The 27,894-nt window shown below is 44.6% G+C and overlaps 1 protein-coding gene across 1 annotated transcript; it reads left to right on the top strand.

The window, feature by feature from the left end:
* Positions 1-514: 514 nt before the first annotated feature.
* On the top strand, positions 515-27,176 carry LOC133139395 (synapsin-2-like). The gene is made up of 13 exons (XM_061258908.1): positions 515-1,077; positions 9,205-9,259; positions 9,766-9,851; positions 13,506-13,662; positions 14,918-15,007; positions 15,343-15,405; positions 15,526-15,668; positions 16,749-16,823; positions 17,959-18,061; positions 21,015-21,164; positions 24,037-24,094; positions 24,403-26,167; positions 26,269-27,176. The coding sequence occupies exons 1-13, from the start codon at positions 548-550 to the stop codon at positions 26,399-26,401; spliced, it is 3,408 nt and encodes a 1,135-aa protein (XP_061114892.1). The 5' UTR covers positions 515-547; the 3' UTR covers positions 26,402-27,176.
* The last annotated feature ends 718 nt before the right edge of the window (positions 27,177-27,894 follow it).

Genomic DNA, 27,894 nt, shown 5'->3' with positions numbered 1-27,894 from the left:
GAGAGGCAGAGCGAGAGCGTGAGATAGAGAGGGAGAGAGAGCGTGAGCGTGAGAGAGATAGAGAGGGAGAGAGAGCGTGAGAGAGTGAGAGGGAGAGACAGTGTGAGAGAGAGGGAGAGAGTGTGAGCGTGAGATAGAGAGAGAGAGAGCGTGAGCGTGAGCGTGAGATAGAGAGGGAGAGAGAGCGTGAGCGTGAATGAGAGAGAGGGAGAGGCAGAGCGAGAGGGAGAGAGAGAGGGAGAGAGAGAGAGCGTGAGTGTAAGAGAGAGGGAGGGGGAGAGAGGGAGAGAGAGAGAGAAGAGGACTGAATCTCCTGCAGGCACACAGGGGGGAGTGGAGGATCACGAGACTGCGGCTGTGGAGAGCAGAGAGGCTGAGCTTGTGTCTGCTCTGACTGCACTTACACCTGCGCTCACACAGAGACTGCACTTACACCTGCGCTCACACAGAGACTGCACTTACACCTGCACTTACACCTGCACTCACACAGAGACTGCACTTACACCTGCACTCACACCCAGCTCTACTCATCCGTCCGTCCACAGCCATGAACTTCCTGAGACGCCGCCTCTCTGACAGCACCTTCATATCCAACCTGCCAAACGGGTACCTGCCAGAGCCCCCCCCCGGGGCGCCCCCCACGCCCCCCTCCTCTGGCTTCTTCTCCTCCATCTCCTCCCTCACCAGCGCCGTCAAACACACCGTCGCCTCCGCATCTGCCAGCCTGACCGAGCCGGCCGAGGCAGCAGAGAAACCCCCGGCCTCATCAGAGGAACCGGTGAATACATCAGAGGAACCGGTGGATACATCGGAGGAACCGGTGAATACATCAGAGGAACCGGTGGATACATCAGAGGAACCCTTGGTTATATCGGAGAAACCGGTGGATATATCAGAGAAACCTGTGGTTACATCAGAGAGAGCAGTGGGTACATTGGAGAAACCAGTGGATACATCACAGAAAGCAGTGGTTATATCGGAAAAGGCGGTGGGTACATTCGCAGGGAAGAAGGCCCCCATGATGCAGCCCAGGAAGGTGAGAGTCGTGCTGGTCATCGATGAGCCGCAGCAGGACTGGTGAGTGGCGCTACAGCCTCACAAGATTCAGCTCACTGCGCTCTGTAGCTCAGCACAAACATGGCGGTGCTCCCTCTCCCTCTCTCCCTCTCCCCCTCGCTCCCCCTTCTCTCCCTCTCCCCTCTCTGTGAAGCTGGCAGTGCTCTCTCTGTAATCACGGCTGCAGCGAGTGGGGGAGGGACGCTCCAGCACCACAGACAGCAGCTCAATGTAATAATGTCAGTGCAGACATGGTAACATGGAGTCTGATCAGAACAGGCATTGTAACATGGAGTCTGATCAGAACAGGCATTGCAACATGGAGTCTGATCAGAACAGGCATTGTAACATGGAGTCTGATCAGAACAGGCATTGTAACATGGAGTCTGGGCAGAACAGGGATTGTAACATGGAGTCTGGGCAGAACAGGGATTGATCAGCAGGCATCTGAAAGCTGCAGGAATTGAGGGGGCAGAGTGTTTACTGCATTGCCCTTCTCCTCGCAGCCCCGCCCCCTGGGCCTGGCTGCATCAATCAGTCATTTTGAAGGTGTGTGATGAAAAAGCGGATGTGAACGACATCATCAGCCATTTTTAGACTGGAGCCAGAGCGCGCAGCACGTGCTCCGAGCACCCTGATGCTTTGAGAGCGAATAAACAAACACACCCATAGCCTGGTGTGGCAGGTTTCTGCGAGTGAATAAAGAATGCACCCATAGCCTGGTGTGGCAGGTTTCTGCGAGTGAATAAAGAATGCACCTTTAGCCTGGTGTGGCAGGTTTCTTTGCACTCATTAATTCTCTGCATATTTCAGAAGAGAGTAGTCTTCTAAAAAAAGGCACTCTAATTGTGACGCGTGTTTCAGAATGTGACATTTTCAGTTTCAGCTATGTATCCTAGCATCCTGTTGGCCTTTTTTACTGCTTCTGCACATTGACTAGACCAAAACACTTGGTAGCTTCCAAAAAGAATGCCAAAAGGTTTCTCAGGCATGACCTACTCTTACATAAACCATGCTGGCTATCCCTTAGAATATTATTATTTTCAAGAAATCATTCCAGTTTGTCTCTAATGATAGATTGCAGTATTTTATATGTGATGCAAGTTAGACTGACAGGCCTATAGTTTCCTAGATCAGTATGGTCCCCTTTCTTATATATTGGTCTTGGTTTCCAGTCATCTAGTGTTTCTCCTGTTTCTAAAGACTAAGTGTAAAAATATTTAACAATGTTTTAAAAATGATCGTACTTAACTCTTTGAGTAGCCCTGGGAATATACAATCCGGGGAAATCCATTAGTTAGAAGACTTAGAGAGCAGATATATGGAGGATATACCACAAGAGACAAACAACTCATCAGCAGTATTACATTACATTACATTACATTACAAGGCATTCAGCAGATGCTCTTATCCAGAGTGGCGTACAAAGAAGTGCAGATCGAACACAGGGACAAGTGTGATGTGGACCCTAGAGCACAGTATGGTTCCGAGACCTAGCATGACCATACAGATACAATTCGAACCCTTGAAGAATATCCATCCATCCATTATCTTAACCCGCTTATCCTGAACAGGGTCGCAGGGGGGCTGGAGCCTATCCCAGCATACATTGGGCGAAAGGCAGGAATACACTCTGGACAAGTCGCCAGTCCATTGCAGGGCACACACACCATTCACTCACACACTCATACCCACAGGCAATTTACACTCTCCAATCAGCCTAACCTGTATGTCTTTTGGACTGTGGGAGGAAACCCACGTGAACACGGGGAGAACATGCAAAATCCACACAGAGAGGCCCCGGCCGACCAGGATTCAAATCCAGGGCCTCCTTGCTGTGAGGCGGCAGTGCTACCCACTGCACCATCCATGCTGCCCCTTTGAAGAATACAGTCAGGTCCATAAATATTGGGACATCGACACAATTCTCATCTTTTTGGCTCTATACACCACCACAATGGATTTGAAATGAAACGAACAAGATGTGCTTTAACTGCAGACTTTCAGCTTTAATTTGAGGGTATTTACATCCAAATCAGGTGAATGGTGTAGGAATTACAACAGTTTGCATATGTGCCTCCCACTTTTAAGGGACCAAAAGTAATGGGACAAACTTACAATCATAAATCAAACTTTCACTTTTTAATACTTGGTTGCAAATCCTTTGCAGTCAATTACAGCCTGAAGTCTGGAACGCATAGACATCACCAGACGCTGGGTTTCATCCCTGGTGATGCTCTGCCAGGCCTCGACTGCAACTGTCTTCAGTTCCTGCTTGTTCTTGGTGCATTTTCCTTTCAGTTTTGTCTTCAGCAAGTGAAATGCATGTTCAATCGGATTCAGGTCAGGTGATTGACTTGGCCATTGCATAACATTCCACTTCTTTGCCTTAAAAAACTCTTTGGTTGCTTTCGCAGTATGCTTCGGGTCATTGTCCATCTGCACTGTGAAGCGCCATCCAATGAGTTCTGAAGCATTTGGCTGAATATGAGCAGATAATATTGCCCGAAACACTTCAGAATTCATCCTGCTGCTTTTGTCAGCAGTCACATCATCAATAAATACAAGGGAACCAGTTCTATTGGCAGCCATACATGCCCACGCCATGACACTACCACCACCATGCTTCACTGATGAGGTGGTATGTTTTGGATCATGAGCAGTTCCTTTCCTTCTCCATACTCTTCTCTTCCCATCATTCTGGTACAAGTTGATCTTTGTCTCATCTGTCCATAGGATGTTGTTCCAGAACTGTAAAGGCTTTTTTAGATGTTGTTTGGCAAACTCTAATCTCTAAACCTGTTTTTGAGGCTCACCAATGGTTTACATCTTGTGGTGAACCCTCTGTATTCACTCTGGTGAAGTCTTCTCTTGATTGTTGACTTTGACACACATACACCCATCTCCTGGAGAGTGTTCTTGATCTGGCCAACTGTTGTGAAGGGGTTTTTCTTCACCAGGGAAAGAATTTTTCTGTCATCCACCACAGTTGTTTTCCGTGGTCTTCCGGGTCTTTTGGTGTTGCTGAGCTCACCGGTGCGTTCTTTCTTTTTACGAATGTTCCAAACAGTTGATTTGGCCACACCTAATGTTTCTGCTATCTCTCTGATGGGTTTGTTTTAATTTTTCAGCCCAATGATGGCTTGCTTCACTGATAGTGACAGCTCTTTGGATCTCATATTGAGAGTTGACAGCAACAGATTCCAAATGGCAAATAGCACACTTGAAATGAACTCTAGACCTTTTATCTGCTCCTTGTAAATGAGATAATGAGGGAATAACACACACCTGGCCATGGAACAGCTGAGCAGCCAATTGTCCCATTACTTTTGGTCCCTTAAAAAGTGGGAGGCACATATACAAACTGTTGTAATTCCTACACCGTTCACCTGATTTATGTAAATACCCTCAAATTAAAGCTGAAAGTCTGCAGTTAAAGCATATCTCGTTCGTTTCATTTCAAATCCATTGTGGTGGTGTATAGAGCCAAAAAGAGGAGAATTGTGTCGATGTCCCAATATTTATGGACCTGACTGTATATCAACTTACAAACTAGCATACCATGATTGACAGCTAGAATACCCTGAGTACAACAATACAATATCTAAAACAATACAACAATATCGATGTATAACTATAGATAAGTGCCATTATAATATATGGCATGCACAAGGCTAATCATGGTGGTGAGGTAGGGGGGGAAAGGTGCAGCCTGAAGAGAAGAGTCTTCAGTCTGCGTTTGTAAGTGGTCAGAGACTCTGCTGTTCTGACGTCCACAGGAAGGTCATTCCACCACCGTGGGGCCAGTGCAGACAGCAGTCGTGACCGAGAAGTGCAGGTTCAGTGAGGATAAGGTGCCAGGCGTACCGAAGTAGCGGAACAGAGGGGTCTTGCTAGTGTATATGTCTTGATAAGTGATTGAATATATACAGGGGTTGATCCCCCAGCTGAGTGGAATAGTTGTGATGAAGGGACAGATTCTCTGGATGTTGTATATGTTCTCAGAGAAGGACAGTCTGTTGTCCATCACCACTCCAAGGTTTCTTGCACAGGGGGAGGCCACTGTGGTATCCCCTAGTGAAATGGAAAAATCAGAGAATGGAGAGGTTAGAGCAGGGATGAAGACTAGTTCAGTCTTACCTGGGTTGAGCTTTTGATGGTGGTTGCCCATCCAGCTCTGAATGCCTCTCAGGAAGGCAAAGATATAGGTAGAGACCTGTGTGTCGGATGGGGGGAAGGAGAGTTGGGTGTAATCAGCATAACAACGATGTGACATGCTGTGAGCAGAGATAACGGAGCCAAGGGATCTGGTGTAAATGGAGAAGAGGAGAGGACCGAGGACTGCGTCCTGGGGGACTCCTGTAACAAAGGGGTGAGGGGTTGAAAATCTTCCAGCCCAGGTCACCTGGAAGGACCGGTCAGAGAGATAGGATTTAATCCAGTCTAGGGCCATGCCACAGATCCCTGTAGATGCCAGGGAGGATAGGAGGATGGACTGGTAGATAGGCTGCAGAGAGGTCAAAAAGGATCAGGACAGAGGAGAGGGAGGTTGCTTGTGCAGCCTGAAGGGACTCACTGACGGAGAGGAGTGCAGTCTCCGTCGAGTGGCCAGGTCTGAAGCCGGACTGGTGGGGGTCCAGCAGGTTATTCTGTGAGAAGAAGAAAGAGAGTTGATTGGAAGCAGCTTGTTCAATGGATTTGGATAGAAAGGGAAGGAGAGATATTGGATGGTAGTTCTGTATGCAGAAGGGGTCCGGAGTGGGTTTCTTTAGGAGTGGGGTGATGTGGGCCCTCTTGAAGGATGAGGAAAAGCAGCCAGAGGACAGGGAGGAGTTCACAAGGGAGGTGAGAAAAGGGAGAATGTCAGGTGTGATTGCCTGAAGGACGTTTGAGGGGATAGGGTTGAGGACACAAGTAGTAGGGCAGTGTGAGAGCAGGAGGTGAGACACAACAGCATCTGTAAGGGGAGAGAAAGAGGAGAAACAGGGGCAGGCACAGAAAAGGAGGCAGGTACAGAGGTGGTGGTCGTGAAGGTGCTGCGGATGTCTGCGACCTTGTCGTCGTAGAACACTGCGAAGTCATCAGCAGTGAGGAAGGACTGAGATGGTGGGGGAGGTGTGCTGGAGAGAGGAGAAAATGGAGAACAGTTGACGAGGGTTAGAGGTGGAATTATGAATTTTTGTTTGCTAGTAGTTTTGGCAGTGGTGATAGCAAAAGAGAATTGCACCAGGAGGGACTGGTAGGAAGAGAGGTCCGATGGGTCCTTTGATTTCCTCTACTTCCTCTGAGCTGCACGTAGGCTGGGCCTGGAGGAACGTAGAAGATCAGAAACCCATGGGCTGGGAGGGGAAGATCGAGCAGGCCTGGAGACAAGAGGAAAGAGAGAGTCCAGTGCTGAGGAGAGAGAGGAAAGCAGGTGGAAGATGCAGAGTCAGTGGGTAGTTTGGAGAAGGATTCAAGAGGAGGAAGAGAAGCAGTGACTCTGGGGGCAAGCAAGGAGGGTGACAGAGAGCGGAGGTTACATCGGACTGAGACAGTGTGGGTGAGAAAGGGGAGGTTACAGTGGATATTGAAATCTCCCAGGAGGATCAGTGGGGTGCCATCCCCGGGGAACAAGCTGAGTAGAGCGTCAAGCTTCAAGGAAACTTCCCAGGGGACCTGGAGGACAATAAACAACAACAATATAGAGTTTAATGGGGTGAGTAATTGAGAACGAGTGGTATTCAAAGGTGGATAGGGATAAATCAATGAGAGGAAACACAGAGAATTTCCAGGAGGGGGAGATCAACAAGCCAGTGCCACCTCCATGGCCAGAGGGCCGGGGGTTGTGTGAGGAGGAGAAGGAGGATGAGAGAGCAGTGGGGGTGGCGGTGTTATCTGGTGGGATCCAGGTCTCGGAGTAGCAGAGGTTGGTGGGTTTCCGTTGTCATGGAGGGCCACGCCGCTGGAAGTGCCTTCTGTAGGGGAGAGAGCAGACTGTAATGGGGTGCTGACACACCATACCATACTAATTGGCAGGGAGTGACACTAGCGTCACTCTGAGCACGCCTATATAACCTGCTAATTACGAAATAGGATGATTGTTAGGGCGGCCTGTAGCCTGTAGTGGTTAAGGTAAATGACTGGGACACTCAAGGTCGGTTGTTCTAATCTCAGTGCAGCCACAATAAGATCCGCGCAGCCGTTGGGCCCTTGAGCAAGGCCCTTAACCCTGCATTGCTCCAGGGGAGGATTGTCTCCTGCTTAGTCTAATCAACTGTATGTCGCTCTGGATAAGAGCGTCTGCCAAATGCCAAGAATGTAATGTAATGTAATGTTAGATTGCTAAGATTCTAAAAATTGCGGCGTCCAAAGTGTCCAAAGTGTCCAAAGTGTCTAACTGATTCCAATCAACTAATCAGAACAACAGTGACGAGTGAAACTGGTGGCTGGGTGAAAAACAGACTAGATTCAGCAGCTAATAGCAAATGCAGCACAGCTGGTCTGACTAACAACACAGCAATAGGGCTAATAAAACTAGCATAGCTGAGAAATTCACAAGGTTTTCTTAATATCTAATACTGACACACTAAAACCAGAATCATACTTAAGTTCTCTAGTCAGACGGCCTTCAACAGCTACACACGCCTGGTGGAAAAATAACTTTTCTAAGGTGATCAGAAGGCGAGATTTGCAATTTGCAAAGAATGACAACTAAAGTTCTGGAACAAAGTTTTTTGGACTGATGAGACACATGAAACGCGGACTGGATTCACAAAGACACACATGTAATACAAACGGCTCCGGACTCGGGAGTAGAAAATTGCAGAGAATCAGGAGATGCAGAGATACGAAGAGACAGGTGCGAATACTTCACTGAAACTAAGCAAGTAATCAGTGTTAAAATAGAGAGGCGGAGTTAGAGAACAGAATTGAAACTAGAGATGCGTTAGTAAGTTAGTTAAGTGATTTAAATCACAAATATCCAAAACTAGTGAATATTAGTTTGTTAGTTTGACAAACACATTAGTGTGTTAGTATAATTAGTACTGTACAACTTCTATGTTAGTTGGGATTAGTATATTAGTGCTATGTACAAACATGAAATGGAGAGAAAGCAGGAAGTAAGGAATGCAAGATTGGAAGGAAGGTTGAACCCTGGAACTACCGTAAACACCCGAATAGTGGGACACGCAGACAGGGGAGTGACTGGGCTCGTAAACATTCAGACTCAGACATCACAGGGGAAGACGAGTGCAAAGACTAATGAACATAAACAGAACACCAGACATGAATATGAAAAATAATAATAAACAATGATAAACTAACAGACAGAACACAGGAACATAACACTTTTTAAAGTTGACACTCCTTAAATTAAAAATCCTGGACTTAGAACAGTCCGTCTTCATTTCCCAAAATATTAAAAAATTTTGTCAGAATCATTACATATCACCAGATCTAGATTCAACTGCCCTAATCCTAACCCTAACCCTGACTGACATACGGTGCCGAAACGTCAGCACGTCTGCAAATAAAGTAGCAGTGTCGCGCTTTTTCCTTATTTTTTCAAAAGTTTAACCTCAAAAAAAGCTGCACCTGCAAAAAAAATCTATCAAGGTGTGCAGGCCCTCTCTGTCAAAATGGTCATTTATAACATCTAAAAAATTCCAGTGCATATTTGGGTAATTTGGGAAATTGAAGTCTCCCATGATAATCGTCTTACCTCCCTGACTAGCTTGTTTTATATTTTTAAAGAGCATTGTATTCACACTACTGACACACTTCCCTAAGTATACGATGACCAAGAGCAAAGGTTCCCCTCCAGGTTCAGGTGCAGCCCGTCATGCCGTTGTAGCCACGGGTTAAACCTCCAGATGAAGTTCTGCTTCCCTCTGCTTGTATGTGGTACAGGTAGAATTTCGCATTAACATCAGCATTAACAATCTGATGTACAGGTCTATCTAATAAACTGCTCACTGAGTCTATATTGTGTGAAAACTTGCATAGTCTCTCTGTGAGGATAGATGTTAAGTGAAAACCTGCAAAGAAGAAGAGTGGTTATAACCCTCAAATCTAAAGTCAGATTAGAAACTTGACTTTATGTGTGTAATGTGTCTAATGTTTATGTAACATGTGTAACGTGTGTGTAACGCGTGTGTCCTTTAGGGCCAAAGTGTTCAGAGGTAAAAAGCAAGGAGACTATGACATCAGAGTGGAACAGGTCTGTATCTTTCTCGCACACACACGCCCTCACACACACACACACACACACACACACACACTCAAACACACACACGGACACACACACCCTCACACACACACACACACACACTCACACATACCCTCACACACGCATGCACGCACACACACACTCACACACACATGCACACACACACACACACACACACCCTCACACACACACACATATCCACGTGCACGCACACACACACAAAACAAAGATGCACACAGACATACACACACAGAGCCATGCACATGCACACACACACTCACTTCTGTAATCATCCCTAAACATTTACACTGAACTACGATAAAGTTTAAACTTCTCTCCCTCCATTTTTAGTGCTCTGTTGACAGGTTTTCATGTTTTCATCTCTCTCTCCATCTCTCCCTTGTCTCTATCTGTTTCTCTCTCCTCATCTGTCTCCATCTCTCTCTCTCTCCCCGTCTCTATTGTATGTAATGTTTTGTGGGATCTGTCTGTTTCAGGCGAGGTTCTCTGAGATCACCATAGTGTCACACACCACGGGCCGGGTGGACTTGCAGGTGCTCCGGAATGGGACCAAAGTGACCAGGTATGAACTCAGGGCATCAAAGCATCTGGGGCCTGTGTCTGGTTGCATAAAATACTTTCATTTCCAATTAAGGTTTCCCCTACATTTACATTTTAGTCATTTAGCAGACAGTTTTAATCCAAAGCGACTTACAAGTGCATAGGTTCTTCAACAAGTTAAAAACATCATTTTTACAATATAGGGTGCAAAAGAGGGATATCAGAACGGGGGGTAAATGAGGAGGGAGGACTAAGGTATAGTCTGAAAAGGTGTGTTTTTAGTCTGCGTCAAAATATTGGGAGGGATTCTGCTGTCCTGGCAGTGGTAGGAAAGCCATATCATTTCACGAGCAGCTCGATCACCTGGTGCTCATAATGAGAGAACCACAAGGTGATCGGAGCTGGCAGACCGGAGTGGTCTTGCTGGGGTGTAGGGAGCAATTAAAGTTTGGATGTAGAGTGGGGCAGTCCCCTTGGCAGCCTGGAGTGCCAACACTAGCACCTTGAATCGGATGCGTGCGGCAATAGGAAGCCAGTGGAGGCCAATGAGGAGCGGGGTGACATGAGCTGACCTGGACTGACTGGTGATCAAGCGGGCTGCAGCAGTCTGGACCAGCTGGAGGGGCTTGATGGCACAGTGGAGATCAGGCGGGCTGCAGCAGTCTGGACCAGCTGGAGGGGCTTGATGGCACAGTGGAGATCAGGCGGGCTGCAGCAGTCTGGAGGGGCTTGATGGCACAGTGGAGATCAGGCGGGCTGCAGCAGTCTGGAGGGGCTTGATGGCACAGTGGTGATCAAGCGGGCTGCAGCAGTCTGGACCAGCTGGACCGGCTGGAGGGGCTTGATGGCACACGCTGGGAGACCGGCCAGGAGGGAGGCGCAGAATCCAGACAGGAGATGATGAGCGCCTGGACTAGGAGCTGGGTGGCTTTCTCCGTCAGGAGACGACAGATACAGTGTATGTTGTGGAGGAGGAACCTGCTGGTCCTGGCAGTAGAGGATATATGTGGAGTGAGGGTGAGATGGTCATCAAGGGTCACTACAAGATTCTTGGCTGTATGTGAGGAGGATTCTACAAATTCCTCAATAATCAGTGAGAGGTCGATTGTCGGAGAGGACTTAGCAGGGATGTAGAGAAGCTCAGTCTTGCCAAGGTTAAGCTTCAGGTGGTGGGAAGTCATCCACACATAGGTGTGGTGACATGTATTGGGAGGGAAGGAAAGAAAGAGTTGAGTGTCATCGGCATAAGAATGGTAAAAAAAACACCCATCCCAGTCAGCGATGAGAGCAGAATCTCATGGTTGACTGTGTCAAAGGCAGCCGACAGGTTGAGGAAGATGAAGACAAAGGAGAGGGAATTCAATTGAAGAGTGTTGCAGTACGAACCCTTAAGTGTCACATATGTCACTTAAGTGAATTGCCAGAAACCCTCAAAAACTCCCTTAAGTATTGCATTTTGGTAAATGGTAAATGGCAGGCATTTATATAGCGGCTTTATCCAAAGCGCTGTACAATTTATGCTTCTCCATTCACCCATTAATACACACACTCACACACTGACGGCGATTGGCTGCCATGCAAGGCCCCGACCAGCTCGTCAGGAGCATTTGGGGGTTAGGTGTCTTGCTCAGGGACACTTCGACACAGCCCGGGCGGAGGATCAAACCGGCAACCCTCCGACTGCCAGACGACTGCTCTTACTCTTTCTCATGGGTAATCCCTTAAAATGCGTTGTGTTGCATAAAATACCTTAACGACAACTTCCCTAAGTAGAATTTAAGGTTAGCAACACATTACCTTAAGTCTCAGTAAACAAAAGAATAGCTGGATTTCTTTTAGCCATTGGAGGAAGAAAATGTCCCTCAGCAAAAAAATCCTCTAGACTACATGACAGATGAAAAGTTCATTCTTGAAAATAGATTTGCACGTCAATCTATTTCACGAGATCGCGAACAACTTGGATGGCGAACTCGATCACCCAACACAACGGAACCATGTCTCACCGTGTATATTATGACTTTTAAATGTCTCACCATGTATATTATGACTTTTAAATGTCTCACCATGTATATTATGACTTTTAAATGTCTCACCATGTATATTATGACTTTTAAATGTCTCACCATGTATATTATGACTTTTAAATGTCTCACCGTGTATATTATGACTTTTAAATGTCTCACCATGTATATTATGACTTTTAAATGTCTCACCATGTATATTATGACTTTTAAATGTCTCACCGTGTATATTATGACTTTTAATTGCGCTGTGGTTTTTTGCTACAATGTTTCCAAGCAATGCAGAAAAAGTGTTTTGCTCCCGCTTACTTTGCTTTGAAACATTGTTGCAAGAAAGTTCTGATTTCATTGGGAGGTCACGCATAATGTGAGCTGGCTTGAAGCGGTGTGTTCAAACACACAGGAACATTGTTGGTGCCTTCTCATGTGCTGCTGTCTTCCACATATTGCCTAGGTCTACAGAGGAGAGAGTGGTTATACTCGGCATACTCATTCATTTCATATTTAGGTACTTCTTAAATGACTCTCACTCTGTGCTACCCTCCATCAGCTCAGGTGGGTCACTACTGAGTCCACTCACTAAACCGGCTGGGATACCTTCCCAAGAACATCTTTGACCATTCGGCTATAAATCGGCTCCATCTCCTATCAAACAATGTGACTTGCATTAGTTTGGCTTCAACAATGCCATAGAATTGTAGCCAGTCATTTGGGCTTCAAACGTTAATACAGAATTACATTTTAACATTACTTGATCTACTATGACTTTATATATTTATCAAAGGGTAGCTAAATAGCTAGCTATGACTTTAGATCTCACTGGTTTTCCCACCCACCCAAATAATTTCTTTGCCGATATGGATATTCTCATATTTTTTAATGACCTCCTGTCTTGTCTTCGCGGCTAGATTTCTAGTGTTAATCTAATCTGTTATTTCCTCCCACATCTTCTGTTTTTTGGTCGCTGTCACAATCGGATTGAGTTAGCTTTTTGCAATAGTTTTTCTTTTCCCCTAACAGTATAGCTACACTTCTCCTCATCCATACAATTTTGTTTCCTTTTCTTGTTTTCCGTATTTTACATTTTTGCTGAATAAAATAAAATATAGCTTGGCTACCATAGGTTAGGGGTTAAAACCTCAGCGAATGGAGAATGCATCCATGATTAAGGTCAAATTTTGCTGCAGTAAAACGTGAACCACTGCAGTAAAGCACTTAACTGTTTCCCTTACCTAAGAAAAGGGTTTATATGCAACATCCTCAGGTAATTCCCTTAGCTAAATCAACCCTTAAAGTGTCAGAGTTAAAGGAAACACTTAAGCATTTGACCGGGCACTGACCTGTAAGCAGGCCCACAGACGAGCGATGTCCTCCGTGTGCCAAAATGGCAAGACAGGATAAATTGAACTTTTTAAAAGCATCGATATGCTCCAGTGGCAGTAGTCTGGTGTTTGAACTTCAGTCTTCACGCCAAAGTTACACCATTGATCTGGGTATTTCTGAAATACCAGCAGCTGTTAGTAGATGAGAGGCTGAAGTAGTGGTGATACTATGCATATTTATAACTGAACACAATTTCACTACAATATCAAAAACCTATTTGTCATGATATCTAAAAGTACTAATATGGAATTTGTGTTTTCAATCTCCGAAAGATCCTTCAAGCCTGACCTTGTTTTAGTACGACAACACGCCTTCAGTATGACAAAAAATGAAGATTTTCGTAACCTGATAATCGGTCTGCAGTACGCCGGCCTCCCAAGTATCAACACTCTCAAGTCCATCTACAACCTCTGTGACCGACCCTGGGCGGTACGTGCCCCTGTCAGCACACCACAAACAGCATAAACACCATAAAACACCATGAACACCATGAACACCATAAACACCATGAACGCAATGAACACCGTAAACACCGTAAACACCATGAACACTGTAAACACCATAAACACCATAAACACCATGAACGCCGTAAACGCCATAAACGCCATGAACTCCATAAACAGCATAAACATCATGAACACCAAAAACACCAAAAACAGCATAAACACCATAAACACCATGAACACCATGAACACCAAAAACACCAAAAACAGCATAAACACCATAAACACCATGAACACTGTAAACACCATAAAACACCATAAACACCATGAACACCATAAACACCATAAACATCATGAACACCATAAAACACCATCAACACCATGAACACCATGAACACCAAAAACAGCATAAACAGCATAAACACCATGAACACCAAAAACAGCATAAACAGCATAAACACCATAAACACCATAAAACACCATAAAAAAACATGAACACCATAAACACCATAAACACCATGAACACCATGAACACCATAAAACACCATGAACGCCATAAACACCATGAACACCATAAAAAACCATAAACACCGTAAACGCCATAAACGCCATAAAACACCATTAACACCATTAACACCATACAACGGCAGAAAAACACCCCGAACACCATACAACCCCATAAAACACTGTAAACACCGTTAAACACCATGAACACCATGAACACCAAAAACACCAAAAACAGCATAAACAGCATAAACAGCATAAACAGCATAAACACCATAAAAAACCATAAACACTGTAAACGCCATAAACGCCATAAAACACCATTAACACCATTAACACCATACAACGGCAGAAAAACACCCCGAACACCATACAACCCCATAAAACACTGTAAACACCGTTAAACACCATGAACACCATGAACACCAAAAACACCAAAAACACCATAAACAGCATAAACAGCATAAACACCAAAAACAGCATAAACAGCATAAACAGCATAAACACCCTAAACACCCTAAAAACCATGAACACCATGAACACCAAAAATAGCATAGGCACCATGAACACCATAAACACCACAAACACCATAAAACACCATAAACACCATGAGCACCATAAACACTATATACACCATAAACACCATAAACACTGCTCAATAGCACATATCCCCACTCTTCAGAAGTGGCGGAAACAGTGCAGTGCCGTAGCTGACTGGTTCCTGTGTGTTTCACCAGTTTGCCCAGCTGATAAATGTCCAGAGGAGCCTGGGCCCAGAGACCTTTCCACTGATTGAACAAACATTCTACCCCAATTACAGAGAGATGGTAAGAGTTCTGCAGCTCCTCCCCGTCAGAGTCACAGATAAGAGTCACAGATAAAAACCTAATAAAAACCACTTTATTAGGTTTTTTGCTGTCTTCTGTTGCTGACATTCTAACATTTAATCTCAAAAACAGCTGAACCTCTTGACCACATCTGCATGCTTTTATGCATTTAGCGCCGCATGATTGGGGGATTAAATATTTGCATTAACAAGATGGTGCACAGGTCTACCTAATAAAGTAATCACAGAGTGTATATACTTAAATATATCAGGCTTCTCCTGGAGCACTGGAACGATGTAGAATCAACTCATGATGATCCGTTCCTGATCCTGCAGGTGACCTCACCCAGGCTCCCGGTGGTGCTGAAGATTGGACAGGCGTACTCTGGGAAAGGGAAGGTGAGCGAGACAAAGAGACTGGGAGAGACACTGTGAGGTTCAGTATTAATGTGCAGCAATTGGAGGGGAGTAATAATAATAATAATAATAATAATAATGATGCATGCTTTCCATCCTCAGGTGAAGGTGAAGACTCACACTGATTTCCAGGACATGGCCAGTGTCGTCGCCCTCACACACACCTACACCACCACAGAGCCCTTCATCGACTCAAAGTATGACATCAGAGTCCAGAAGATTGGCACTGACTACAAAGCTTATATGTACGTATTTATATCAAATATGTGTTTTTATCACATGCAAGTATTTATATCCCATACAGTGTGCTCCTATGCACTTGTAAATCGCTTTGGATTAAAAGGGTCTGCCAAATGACTAAAATGTAAAATGTAAAATGTAATGCTCCAGAATGATTGGCACCCTTAATAAAAAAAAAGAAAAAATGAAAACCACAGAAGCCATAACATCAGTAACAATGACTGTAAATGAAATGAAATAAAGTAAAATTGGCAATACTATTTTATTTTATTTAGTCTAAAGTAACAACATTGTGTCATTCCATGACATCCAGTTCCACTAGACAATAAAACTAACAACAAAACACTTTGTCATCTATCAGCATGGGAAAAGCCAAAGAACTGCCAATTCAGAAGACACATGATAATTTAGCATCACAAGTCTGGTAATGGGTTAGGGTTAGGGTTATACATGCCACTTAGCACTGTTTGGGCAATAATACAAAGCCGTAAAACATGGAATGGTTGTGGATATTATCCCCATGGACGGCAAGGAAGACGGTGATGGAGGTCATAAGTAACCGAAGGCTCACAGTTTAAGAATTGCAGAGATTGGTTCCAAAAAGTTTTTCAAAAATCCCTCCAAATGTGTTCTCTAAATTGGAACCTGTTTTTTGGGGTAGTACATTTTTGATGAAAGACCTGGTTTGATTTCAATGAATCGTTAATAAAGCGCTTTACACATGTTGGAAAATAAAACTTTTGTAAATAACTGTTATTTCTTAGTTTACAGTATTATTTGTGCACGTTTTACCAATAATTATGGAGCCCACTGTATATGCATTTATATCACATGTATGCATTCATGTCGATTGTATAATTTATCATTTGTAATTATAGATATAGATATAATTATAATTATAATTGATAATCAAAGTCACAGCTTTAGAAAAACAGTTTTCCTGCTATAGAGCTGTTATATTTTACATGAGTATAAATATGTAGCATTGTCCATCTGTTTGACCATGAACCCCAAGAATGTATCATTCTCCCACTGTAGAGTTGTATATTGGTGTATATCTGTATCTATTTCTGTTTCTTCCTCAGGAGAACCTCCATCTCTGGGAACTGGAAGACTAATAGTGGCTCTGCTATGCTGCAGCAAGTAGCCATGAGAGATCAGTGAGTTTCACCCCCAGTGGAGATGCCCCTAGAACAGGCTTCCCACAAGTCTTCAAGTGTGTAGGCCTGTATATTCAACCACACTGTTCCACGGACATGGTAATGTAATATAATGTAATGTAGGCCTGTATATTCAACACACTGTTCCACGGACATGTAATGTAATATAATGTAATGTTCAAGAATCAGCCACTCGCCCTGCCCCCCAGGTAGCCGGAAGTGTGGGTGGGATGACTAGTGGAGAAGTGCGGGGTCCTCATACCTTTCCACAAATGCATCTCAACTATTTAAATATTCACTTCTCCAGAGAATGCAAATGTTTTGCAAGATCCAGCAAAAGTGTTACAAAAGATTTGTGAGAACACCATTAACACCAAATGGTTCCTATTCCTCTAATTGTTGATACTCAGTACCACTAAATTATTATTATTCGTTAAATACTTTTGTGGTTAGTGATTTGTACAATTCTCTTCCTATTGATGCATGTGCTATGACTGTTCTGAAGCATGTGACCTGTGTTAATGGCGACACCTGTTGGAGACTATAAGAACTGTCATTTGGTATGTCCCTTTCTTACCACAAAGGTATACCTACTGCTTAGTTTGCCTAAAAGCTGAATAGTATCCAGCACTGTGCCAAGCCTGGTCTTGAAAACTCCCAGTGTGCCTGCCTCCACTACATGTTCTGGCAAGCTATTCCGCACAGTGACCACTCTCTGTGTGAAAAATTACTTCCTAATGTCTGTGTGGAATTTTTCCTTTCCCAATTTCCATTCATGCCCCCTTGTTCTGCTAACTGAACTCACCCTGAAGAATCGCCTGTAGTTCACTTTGTTAATCCCTTTGATTAATTTAAAAGCCTCAATAAAATCCCCATAAGTCTCCTTTTACTATGCTTTACTAAGTAGTGTCAAAAGGCATCAGCTTTGCACCAATACAGGGCTTACTTTGTATTACTTTACTCAGTTTTATTTATGAGAAGCAATAAACAGGACACTATATTAAACACTATATTAAGCAACCCTAACCCTAACCGTAACCCCTAACCCTAACTCTGACCTTGTTGAGACTCTTCTTGTAGTAAGTATATCCTGTCCTGTTGGGATTATGCTTCTTGATGCGCTTTTCCCTCACAGGTACAAAGACTGGGTGGACACCTGCTCTGAGATCTTTGGCGGGCTTGAGATATGTGCAGTGAAAGCCATTCATGGAAAGGACGGCAGAGACTATATCACAGAGGTGAGCACAACACCAGAGCAGCACGGATGGTGCAGTGGGTAGCACTGCCGCCTCACAGCAGGGAGGTCCTGGGTTTGCATCCTGGGCCTCCTTGTGTGGAGTTTGCATGTTCTCCCTGTGTTCGTGTGGGTTTCTTCCGGGTACTTTCGCCCAATGTATGCTGGGATAGGCTCCAGCCCCCCCCCCCCCCCCCCGTGACCCTGTTCAGGATAAGCAGGTTAAGTTAATGGATGGAGGGATGGAGAACAACACCTATTTATTAATGTGGAAAATACCCAAAGCCATAATAAACTAAAGATATCTGTAGATGTGCATAGGAGCCGCTAATTCCAATGATACCCGTGCATATTAGCATATTAGCTCTCAGACACTGCAAGGCCATCTGCTCCCTTTAGCTCAGGCAGCTCAGCATGCCCAGGTGACACCTAAAGCACATCATAAACTTATTGTTTCATAGTTTCTACAGTTATCTTGTCTCATATGTCTTTACATAAAAAAATTCATAAAACCATTTAGTTTTAAAGACAGCTCGCTAAATAAATGATATGAGATATGTTTTTAAAGGTCCACATGCAATGTACAGTGTACTCACATTGCATTCACTTCTGGTATATGTAATGCTTGCATAATTCTGGTTATTCTGTCCATGTACTGTAAAAACTCAGTGAGCACTTTATTAGGTATTTATAAGACTTATTTTTCATTATTAGGTATTCTGCTGCTGTAGCCTTTCCACTTCCAGGTTTGACATGTTCTGTGTTCAGAGAAAAACAGCCACACAGATCTCCCATAGAGAACTCCGTGCTATCAGAGATCTGCACTCCTACCGGGATGAGCGAAGCTCCAAACTCGCGTATGTAACCTACTGTTACAAATAAACCAGACCTGCACCAAGAAGGTGTTACAAATAAACCAGACCTGCACCAAGAAGGTGTTACAAATAAACCAGACCATCACCAAGAAGGGAACTAAAAGCATAAACATCCCGGCCGGGAAAACCATGCGGAAGTAACCTAACTACACAACCCACCACGGAGACCTCAGTAACCTAACTACACAACCCACCACGGAGACCTCAGTAACCTAACTACACAACCCACCACGGAGACCTCGTAGGGATGTTACCATCGACAGTGGTGTATAGCCTCAGTGCAACCCATACAATAACCAACACTAAACTATGACGAGAACAAAAACACTGCATTTTAAAGTGACACAAAGAAACCCCTTGCTATAATAAAACAAATGTAAAGCGGCTGCCAGCTTTGAAAACGGCACACTTGCCCCACAGGAAGAGTCTTAATTACAAGCGGGCCTCAGTACTTCCACCATCCACCTTAAACTCAGCCTACTGCTCCTAACAAAGGTAGCAGTTAACACAAGGCACAAAATAAACTAGGTGGATGCACGGTATCAGAGAGCAAGCGTGCAGCACAGGGTGACAAACTCCCACCCTAACACTTGGCTTAGACAGAAGGACGATTCTGAAGGGGTCTCCATTCTGGAATCCCATAAACTGTCCAACTGTCAAGTGCCTGCCATTTCTCCAATAAAATTAAAAACATGAAACGTGCAGATGAGGTCGACCGTACACATTCCCCTCAGAAGATCACAGACTGCTGCATGTTCTGCTCCCTTGACAGTGAACCCCATGGGTAAATGATACTGGTCCGTCCACCCCTCACATTAGTGCCCAAATAAATTGTAGGAGCCAAAGGTTAGGTTTAAGATATCTCAGTTTGTGCTTCCCCCTAATGGCCAGCTACAACACATTTAGACTATTTAAGGGCACCCCTGGATGACGTAAGCAGTATTTGCCAATTGAAGACAGGTGCTTTCCTGAAGGACGCCAAGCTGAAATAGTTTTTTTTTAACAAGCTTTGCTTTAAAGTTTCAATTGTTTTCATTTGTTTAGGAAAGGAAGTTTAAGTTTTCTAGAAGTGCTTTCTTTTGTTTTGGGTTGTCACGACATATTCCTTTTTATTTGTTCTATTTTTCCATCTGCTGTATAGTCTATCCTGCATAGCATATGCCTAGCATTTCAGCTACAAACATAGCCTATACACGCACACTCATTCATTTATCCTTTAAACACCATAAATCTGGAAGTCACTCTGGAAGTGAACTTAGTTATAACTCATATCAGTGATAGAAAACAGCCTTTTATAAATAGTAGACAAGGCTGTTACACAAATTAAAGAGTCTAACAGTGCAGAAGAAGTGATGAAGTACGATCAAGTATGAAGTATGACAAACAAGCCCCTGTTAACCAAGACACAGCTCTTTAATAGCCCAGCTGACCCTCTTTGGCAATCAGACCACACACAGCAGACAATTGGAATCAGTAGTCAGCATGAGGGTATTGATTACCTGATAGCCAAATTGAACTAACCATCAAATTGGCAAAAATACGACAAGCGGCAAAAAAGGTAGTGACTGGAAATTATAAAGAAAAAGTCGAGAAATGCGACAGCCATATGATTGGCTGATTAGATAATGCCATTAGTAAGTAGGTGTACGGGTGTTCCTAATAAAGTGGTTTGTATAGAAGCTCTGCTCCCAGCTCTATGAAAGGGAGGGGGTCCTGAAGCAGCTGCGCCGTAGAATTATCTCACATTCACTTTTTCCACATTTTACATTTTTTTCCAGTGCTGGGAAACATGTTGGAGATTAACTGGGACCCATAATTTTGCCATTTCCTGATGTGTATTTGGAGAAATGAACAGCAAATGCATAGGCCCTTTTTGTTTTTGTTACATTCAAGTACACCATGCACAATTCCTCTCACATTTCACAGGTTTTCATACTTTTGTCTTGATGGCCCTTCAAATACTACCACCATCCAAGTCTCTTGTGTGTTTCCACAAAGCTATAAAGCTAATAAAGAGCAGTGCAAATGTGGGAAATTGCTTTTATTGTGATTATTGTTAATTTGCACTGTTCTGGGGTACAGGTATTAGGATCATCAATGCCCTTGATTGGAGATAGCCAGGAAGAGGACAGGCAGCTCATCGCAGATCTAGTCCTGTCCAAACTGAACCAGCGTGCAGCAAGGGCCCCAGCACGCCCTGCTGTGAGACCAGCGACTGCCCAACCACAAGAGGTAATGTTCTAGCTCTGTAGGTACTACTTCCTATTGTAGGGTTTTTATATTCTTCAAAATAGTGAGGATGACTATTTGAAACAGCGGCACGGATGGTGCAGTGGGTAGCATTCACAGCGCTTCACTTTTCCCACATTTTGTTATGTTACAGCCTTATTCCAAAATGGAATAAATTAATTTTTTTCCTCAAGATTCTACACACAACACCCCATAATGACAACGTGAAAGAGGTTTTTTTTTTTTTTTTGCAAATTTATTAAAAATAAAAACCTAAGAAATCACATGTACATAAGTATTCACAGCCTAACTGGAGTCCACCTGTGGTAAATTCAGTTGATTGGACATGATTTGGAAAGGCACACACCTGTCTATATAAGGTCCCACAGTTGACAGTGCATGTCGGAGCACAAACCAAGCATGAAGTCAAAGGAATTGTCTGTAGACCTCCGAGACAGGATTGCCTCGAGGCACAAATCTAGGGAAGGGTACAGAAAAATTTCTGCTGCTTTGAAGGTCCCAATGAGCACAGTGGCCTCCATCATCCGTAAATGGAAGAAGTTCAGAACCAGCAGGACTCTTCCTAAAGCTGGCCGCCCGTCTAAACTGAACAATCAGGGGAGAAGGGCCTGAGTCAGGGAGGTGACCAAGAACCCGATGGTCACTCTGTCAGAGCTACAGCGTTCCTCTGTGGAGAGAGGAGAAACTTCCAGAAGGACAACCATCTCTGCAGCAATCCACCAATCAGGCCTGTATGGTAGAGTGGCCAGACGGAAGCCACTCCTTCGTAAAAGGCACATGGCAGCCCGCCTGGAGTTTGCCAAAAGGCACCTGAAGGACTCTCAGACCATGAAAAACAAAATTCTCTGGTCTGATGAGACAAAGATTGTGTGAATGCCTGGCATCATGTTTGGAGGAAACCAGGCACTGCTCATCACCTGGCCAATACCATCCCTACAGTGAAGCATGGTGGTGGCAGCATCATGCTGTGGGGATGTTTTTCAGCGGCAGGAACTGGGAGACTAGTCAGGATTGAGGGAAAGATGAATGCAGCAATGTACAGAGACATCCGGATGAAAACCTGCTCCAGAGCGCTCTTGACCTCAGACTGGGGTGACGGTTCATCTTTCAGCAGGACAACGACCCTAAGCACACAGCCAAGATATCAAAGGAGTGGCTTCAGGACAACTCTGTGAATGTCCTTGAGTGGCCCAGCCAGAGCCCAGACTTGAATCTCTGGAGAGATCTGAAAATGGCTGTGCACCGACGCTCCCCATCCAACCTGATGGAGCTTGAGAGGTGCTGCAAAGAGGAATGGGCGAAACTGCCCAAGTGTGCCAAGCTTGTGGCATCATATTCAAAAAAACTTGAGGCTATAATTGCTGCCAAAGGTGCATCAACAAAGTATTGAGCAAAGGCTGTGAATACTTATGTGATTTCTTAGTTTTTTATTTTTAATAAATTTGCTAAAATTAATTAAAAATTAATTAAATCAAAAAAGCTTCTTTCATGTTGTCATTATGGGGTGTTGTGTGTAGAATTTTGAGGAAAAAATGAATTTATTCCATTTTGGAATAAGGCTGTAACATAACAAAATGTGGGAAAAGTGAAGCGCTGTGAATACTTTCCGGATGCACTGTATGTAGAAGAGGCAGTCCAGAATGGGTCCATAAGGATAAAGATTAGTAATCTCATAAAATTGCTATTATCTGAAATATCTTACTCGGCTCTCGTGTCCTGCAACACCAAAACAGATACCGGGTTTAATAAAATCTTTTATTCAACAAAAGTAATGTGTGTGTAGTGTGTGTGTACGTTAGTAGTTATTAGTGGAGTTTGGAAAAGAGTTAGCTGTAATTAGGAGTGAAACACGTGTGTGATTAACTCTAGAGGTTACATATGTGGTAACGGTGAAGATAAATAAGCTACACAGATAACAAAGCATATTCAATTCACAGCAGGCTAACAACAATTAAAACTAAACTAAACAGCAGCTAATGCCTGGGATGTTTGGTCATTTGGTCAGTCTTACTGAGCCCACCTGTCTCTGGTTGTGGGTGTCCTGGAGAGAGCGCGATGATGAATGAGGAATTTCAGTGGGGAGCTGCATTACATTACATTAATGGCATTTGGCAGACGCTCTTATCCAGAGCGATGTACAAGCTGCGTGCCAGTTGCAGTACTTTAGCCGCAGGCCCCAAACATTTGTTTAGCTGTTGGCCATGATACACAAGCTGTTGGCATGTACCAAGTTCCAGGTTGTTTGGAAGTTCTTCCCAGGTGAAGTCAGAAACGGCAGTTGTGTTTCTGTGGACTCATGTAGTTTCCGTTGTCCCAAGTTCCTATCAGTACTGCTTCCTACAGGTAGTGTTCTATAGGTACAGGTTGGATAAGGTACAATTCACAAGTGAAGGCGAGTCATTTTTGACACTTAGGACAAGGGGAGTATACAGAATGTTAAGATAAGACAAGGGTTAAGGCTGAATTATGTCCTGCAGGTAGGGAGGGCTGTCATCTTGGCTGCAGCAGAGGCCAGAACCAGGTCTTTGAATCTAATCCTGGTAGCCAGTGGAGTGACCTTAACCTGTGACGTGAGAACTTTGTTAGGTTGAAGACGAGTCAGGCAACTGTGTTCTGGATAAGTTGTAGCGGCTGGATGGTGCAGGGAGTTGCAGTAGTCTAGCTGAGAGATTACCATAGCCTGGACAAGTAGCTTTGTGGAACATGGAGTTACTCAATGTTGTGATGTATGACCAAGTCACTCCATGTTGTCATGTATGACCAAGTCACTCTGTGTTGTGATGTATGACAAAGTCACTCTGTGTTGTGATGTATGATAAAGTTACTCCATCTTGTTGCTGATTGTGTCTTTCAGGCTAGCCCCCCGAAAGAGCTTCACAATGAGACTCCAGCTCAGCATCCATCACCTCAAGGTTGTATATATTATATACAGTACAGCATAATATGAAATACAATAATTGGATGGCTAGAAATAAACTAAAATAGCATGGCTGGACCATGTGTTTGTATGTGTGTTTGTGTGCATGTGGGTATGTGTGTGTGTGTGTGTGTGTGTGTGTGTGTGTGTGTGTGTGTGTGTGTATGTATGTGTGTGTAAGATGCTGTATAGTGTACAACACTCACTGTCTCACAGGTGAACCTAAAATAAGTTCATTTGTTCAGTTTAGTTGGGATTATCAGTAGGTGCTCCTTTTGCTCACTGTTTTCTTATTGTGCCCAGGTCAAACTCAACAAAAACTACCTGACCCCACCCCCATCACAGCCCCAGTCACATCCAAGGACCCCAGCCTTATTCTGGACCCAACCCCCATCCCTGTACTGGATCCCATCATTATTATGGACAAAACCCCCATCCCAGTACAGGACCCTGGCCTTATTCTGGATCAAACCCCCATCCCAGTACAGGACCCCAGCCCTATTCTGGATCAAACCCCCATCCCAGTACAGGACCCCAGCCTTATTCTGGATCAAACCCCCATCCCAGTACAGGACCCCGGCCTTATTCTGGATCAAACCCCCATCCCAGTACAGGACCCCAGCCCTATTCTGGATCAAACCCCCATCCCAGTACAGGACCCCAGCCTTATTCTGGATCAAACCCCCATCCCCGTCGAAGACTCCAGCCTTATTCTGGATCAAACCCCCATCCCCGTAGAAGACTCCAGCCTTATTCTGGACCCAACCCCTATCCCAGTACAGGACTCCAGCCTTATTCTGGATCCTACCCCCATCCCAGTACAGGACCCCAGCCTTATTCTGGACCAAACCCCCTTCCCTGTAGAGGAACCAAGCATTATTCTGGACTCTGTCCCTGTCCCTATCCAGGATCATACCCCTATTCTAGACACCACCCCCTCTCCAGTCCCCATCCCTATCCCTGACCAGGAATCCAGCCAAGTTCTGGACCCCACCTTGGTCTTCACTCCTACCCCTGCTGAAGACCCAACTCCTATTCTGGCCCCAACCCCATTTCCCACTCCAGCTCCAGGCCCCCTCCCCATCCTTACTCCTACCCCTTCTGAGGACCCAACTCCTATTCTTGCCCCGACTGCTGTTCCTTCTCCCGCCACCAACCCTGTCCCAACCACTCAGCAGCCCCAGCCTCGAGGCCAGGCATTACCAGCACCAGGAAAACCAGAGGAGCAACTCCCAAAAGCCTTCCTTCCAAAACCACTACCTCCCAAACCCATTCCCCCTGTGCGGCGGAATTCCAAACCTCAACTTCAGCCAAAGCCCCAGCTCTCGCCTAAAGCCCAGCCCAAGCCCCAGATTCAGCCCCAGATTCAGCCCCAGATTCAGCCCCAGATTAAGCCCCAGATTAAGCCCCAGATTAAGCCCCAGGATCCATGCCCATCTCAGGCAGAGGGTCAGTCTGAACCCCAGGCCCAACCCCAGATCCAACCAAAACCTCCAGTCCAGGCTAAGCCCCAAATGTATCCCAAACCCCCAACCTCACCTAAACCCCAGATCCAACCAAAACCCAAGGCTCAGGCCCCACCTGAGACTCAGTGCCAGGACCAATATGAAACCCTACCCCAGGCTGGGCCTAAGCCACAGACCCAGCCTAAACCCCAGACCCAGGGCCAACCCAAGCCTCAAGCCCAGCCAAAACCCCAACCCCAAGATGGTTTTAAACCTAAAACCCAGACCCAGGCTCAGCCTAAGCCACTGGTTCAGACTGAGCCAGAGATAGAATCCCAGGCCCAGCCTAAACCACCGGCCCAGCCTAAACCCCAGGCCCCGTCTAATTCTCAGGCCCAGCCTAAACTCCAGGCCCAGTCAAATCCTCAGGCCCAGCTTAATCCTCAGGCCCAGCCTAAACCCCAGCCCCAGCCTAATCCTCAAGCCCAGCCTAAACCCCAGGCCCAGCCTATTCCTCAGGCCCAGCCTAAACTCAAGGCTCAGCCTAAAACTCAGTCCCAGGACCAGGCTGAGCCTCCTACTGGGCAGCAGACAGCAGAGACGCCAGCCCATCCACAGCTGAAGTAAGTCACAGATCGCACACACAGTACATAGGCATTTGAATACACTGAGTTGTACTCTCATTGTAAATGCTGTACTCACTGACTGATTTTTATTTCCACAGTAAATCACAGTCCTTGACCAATGCCTTCAACTTTGGGGACATGTCCTTCTTCCGCACCAGCAGTGAAGATGCTGCCAAGGCTGACACAATCCGAAACCTGCGCAAGTCTTTTGCAAGCCTCTTCTCTGACTAGCGTCCGGTGGGCAGAACCCAACCTGGTGAAAGATGTGTTTAAATGAAGTGTGTCCTGGTCCTAAATTGATTCTGTATCCATCCTCATTGCCTGCTTTGGCCCATTACTGTGTGTCAGTTAGACATAGTGACTGTGCTGTTATTGTTCTGATATTCCACCAAACTCTGGCAACTCTGAGAGAAAAGGTCAGAGAGCAGACAGTGAAATATTTAGCAGGTGAAGCTGTCATAAATTCCTGAGTGGTGTCACCCTTAGATGTTGTAGCCTGATTGTGACAGTGTGTTTAACCTCAGGCAAAGTGCTGTGATTGGTGATCAGTAACCCATGTTTAATCTCATGCTGTATGGAGAGATCAAATCAGGTAACTTTCATTTCATGATACACTGGAGTTGGTTTTGATACTATAATGTCAGACCAGATAAATGAAATGCAGTGTCCACAGAGTGCCGGATGTGACCGGGTCAACAGTGCGATGGCCTGCTGAACCCCACCCTGTGGCTACACTGCTGAACCCCACACTGTGGTAATAAGTGGAGTCTGGCTGTCGCCATATTCCAACTTATCCCTGAGAACAGAAATCTCTTCACTGTTGGAATATACAATCTTGACATGTTGTGTAGTGTCGAGTTTATTTTGTAGAGTAATTTTTGTGGTTCTGTTTTATATGTTTATAAGTGTACATTGTACATGGTGATTAATTTGTATGCAACACTGCTTTGCATGATCTAGTGATTACTGTTTATTGTACAGTCAATAAATATGTAATGCATCATCAGCATGTTTTACCTTACTCCAGAGTAACAAAGGTATATTAACTATATAATGAGTGTATGGTAGATATATTACAGGGGTAGTAATATGATGATGGAACATATGGCAGTAGATAATGTAGGTTACCTAGGTCATGGATTCTTTTTTACTAACATTTGCTGACAATCTGCAAAGTTTAGTGAACAATGAAGGCGCCAGAAAACAGTGGGCAGTTACTGGCTGCTCTAACCATTTTTACATGTAAATCCACACACCCATACAGTACACAGAGCTAAATGCTTATGTGCATTGTGATAAATGTCAAATTTTGTTTCGAAAGAATCCATCATTTTATCTAAAAATGACTTCTTAATTAAATTTGAAATTAATTATCCACTGATTTCATGGTTACATGTCAAGCATTTTCCACACACCAACAAAGCACACACCATTATTAGCCTGTGATGACAACTGGTCACAGTCCTGAGCAGAAATGGTCCCAACACACAAGAAAAAACACAATACTTAACACCTGTAAAACCCCTACTCAGCCCTGCAGTCAGAGGGAGAATTAACAGGATGTAGCAATATTCAGTTGAACACTTTCTTGCATGCTCTGAGAAAGCACAATAAGAGCTTATCTACTGATGAAATCAGAGCAGAAGGCTGACAAAAAAAAATCTGCGAACTTCGTTGATTCAAGAAAAGTGATTAGGTTTGAAGTGAAGTTTTTTTTGCCTTTT

Source organism: Conger conger, chromosome 10, assembly GCF_963514075.1.
Source record: "Conger conger chromosome 10, fConCon1.1, whole genome shotgun sequence".
NCBI classification, from domain to species: Eukaryota; Metazoa; Chordata; class Actinopteri; order Anguilliformes; family Congridae; genus Conger; species Conger conger.
This window is presented reverse-complemented; position numbering and strand designations above follow the sequence as displayed.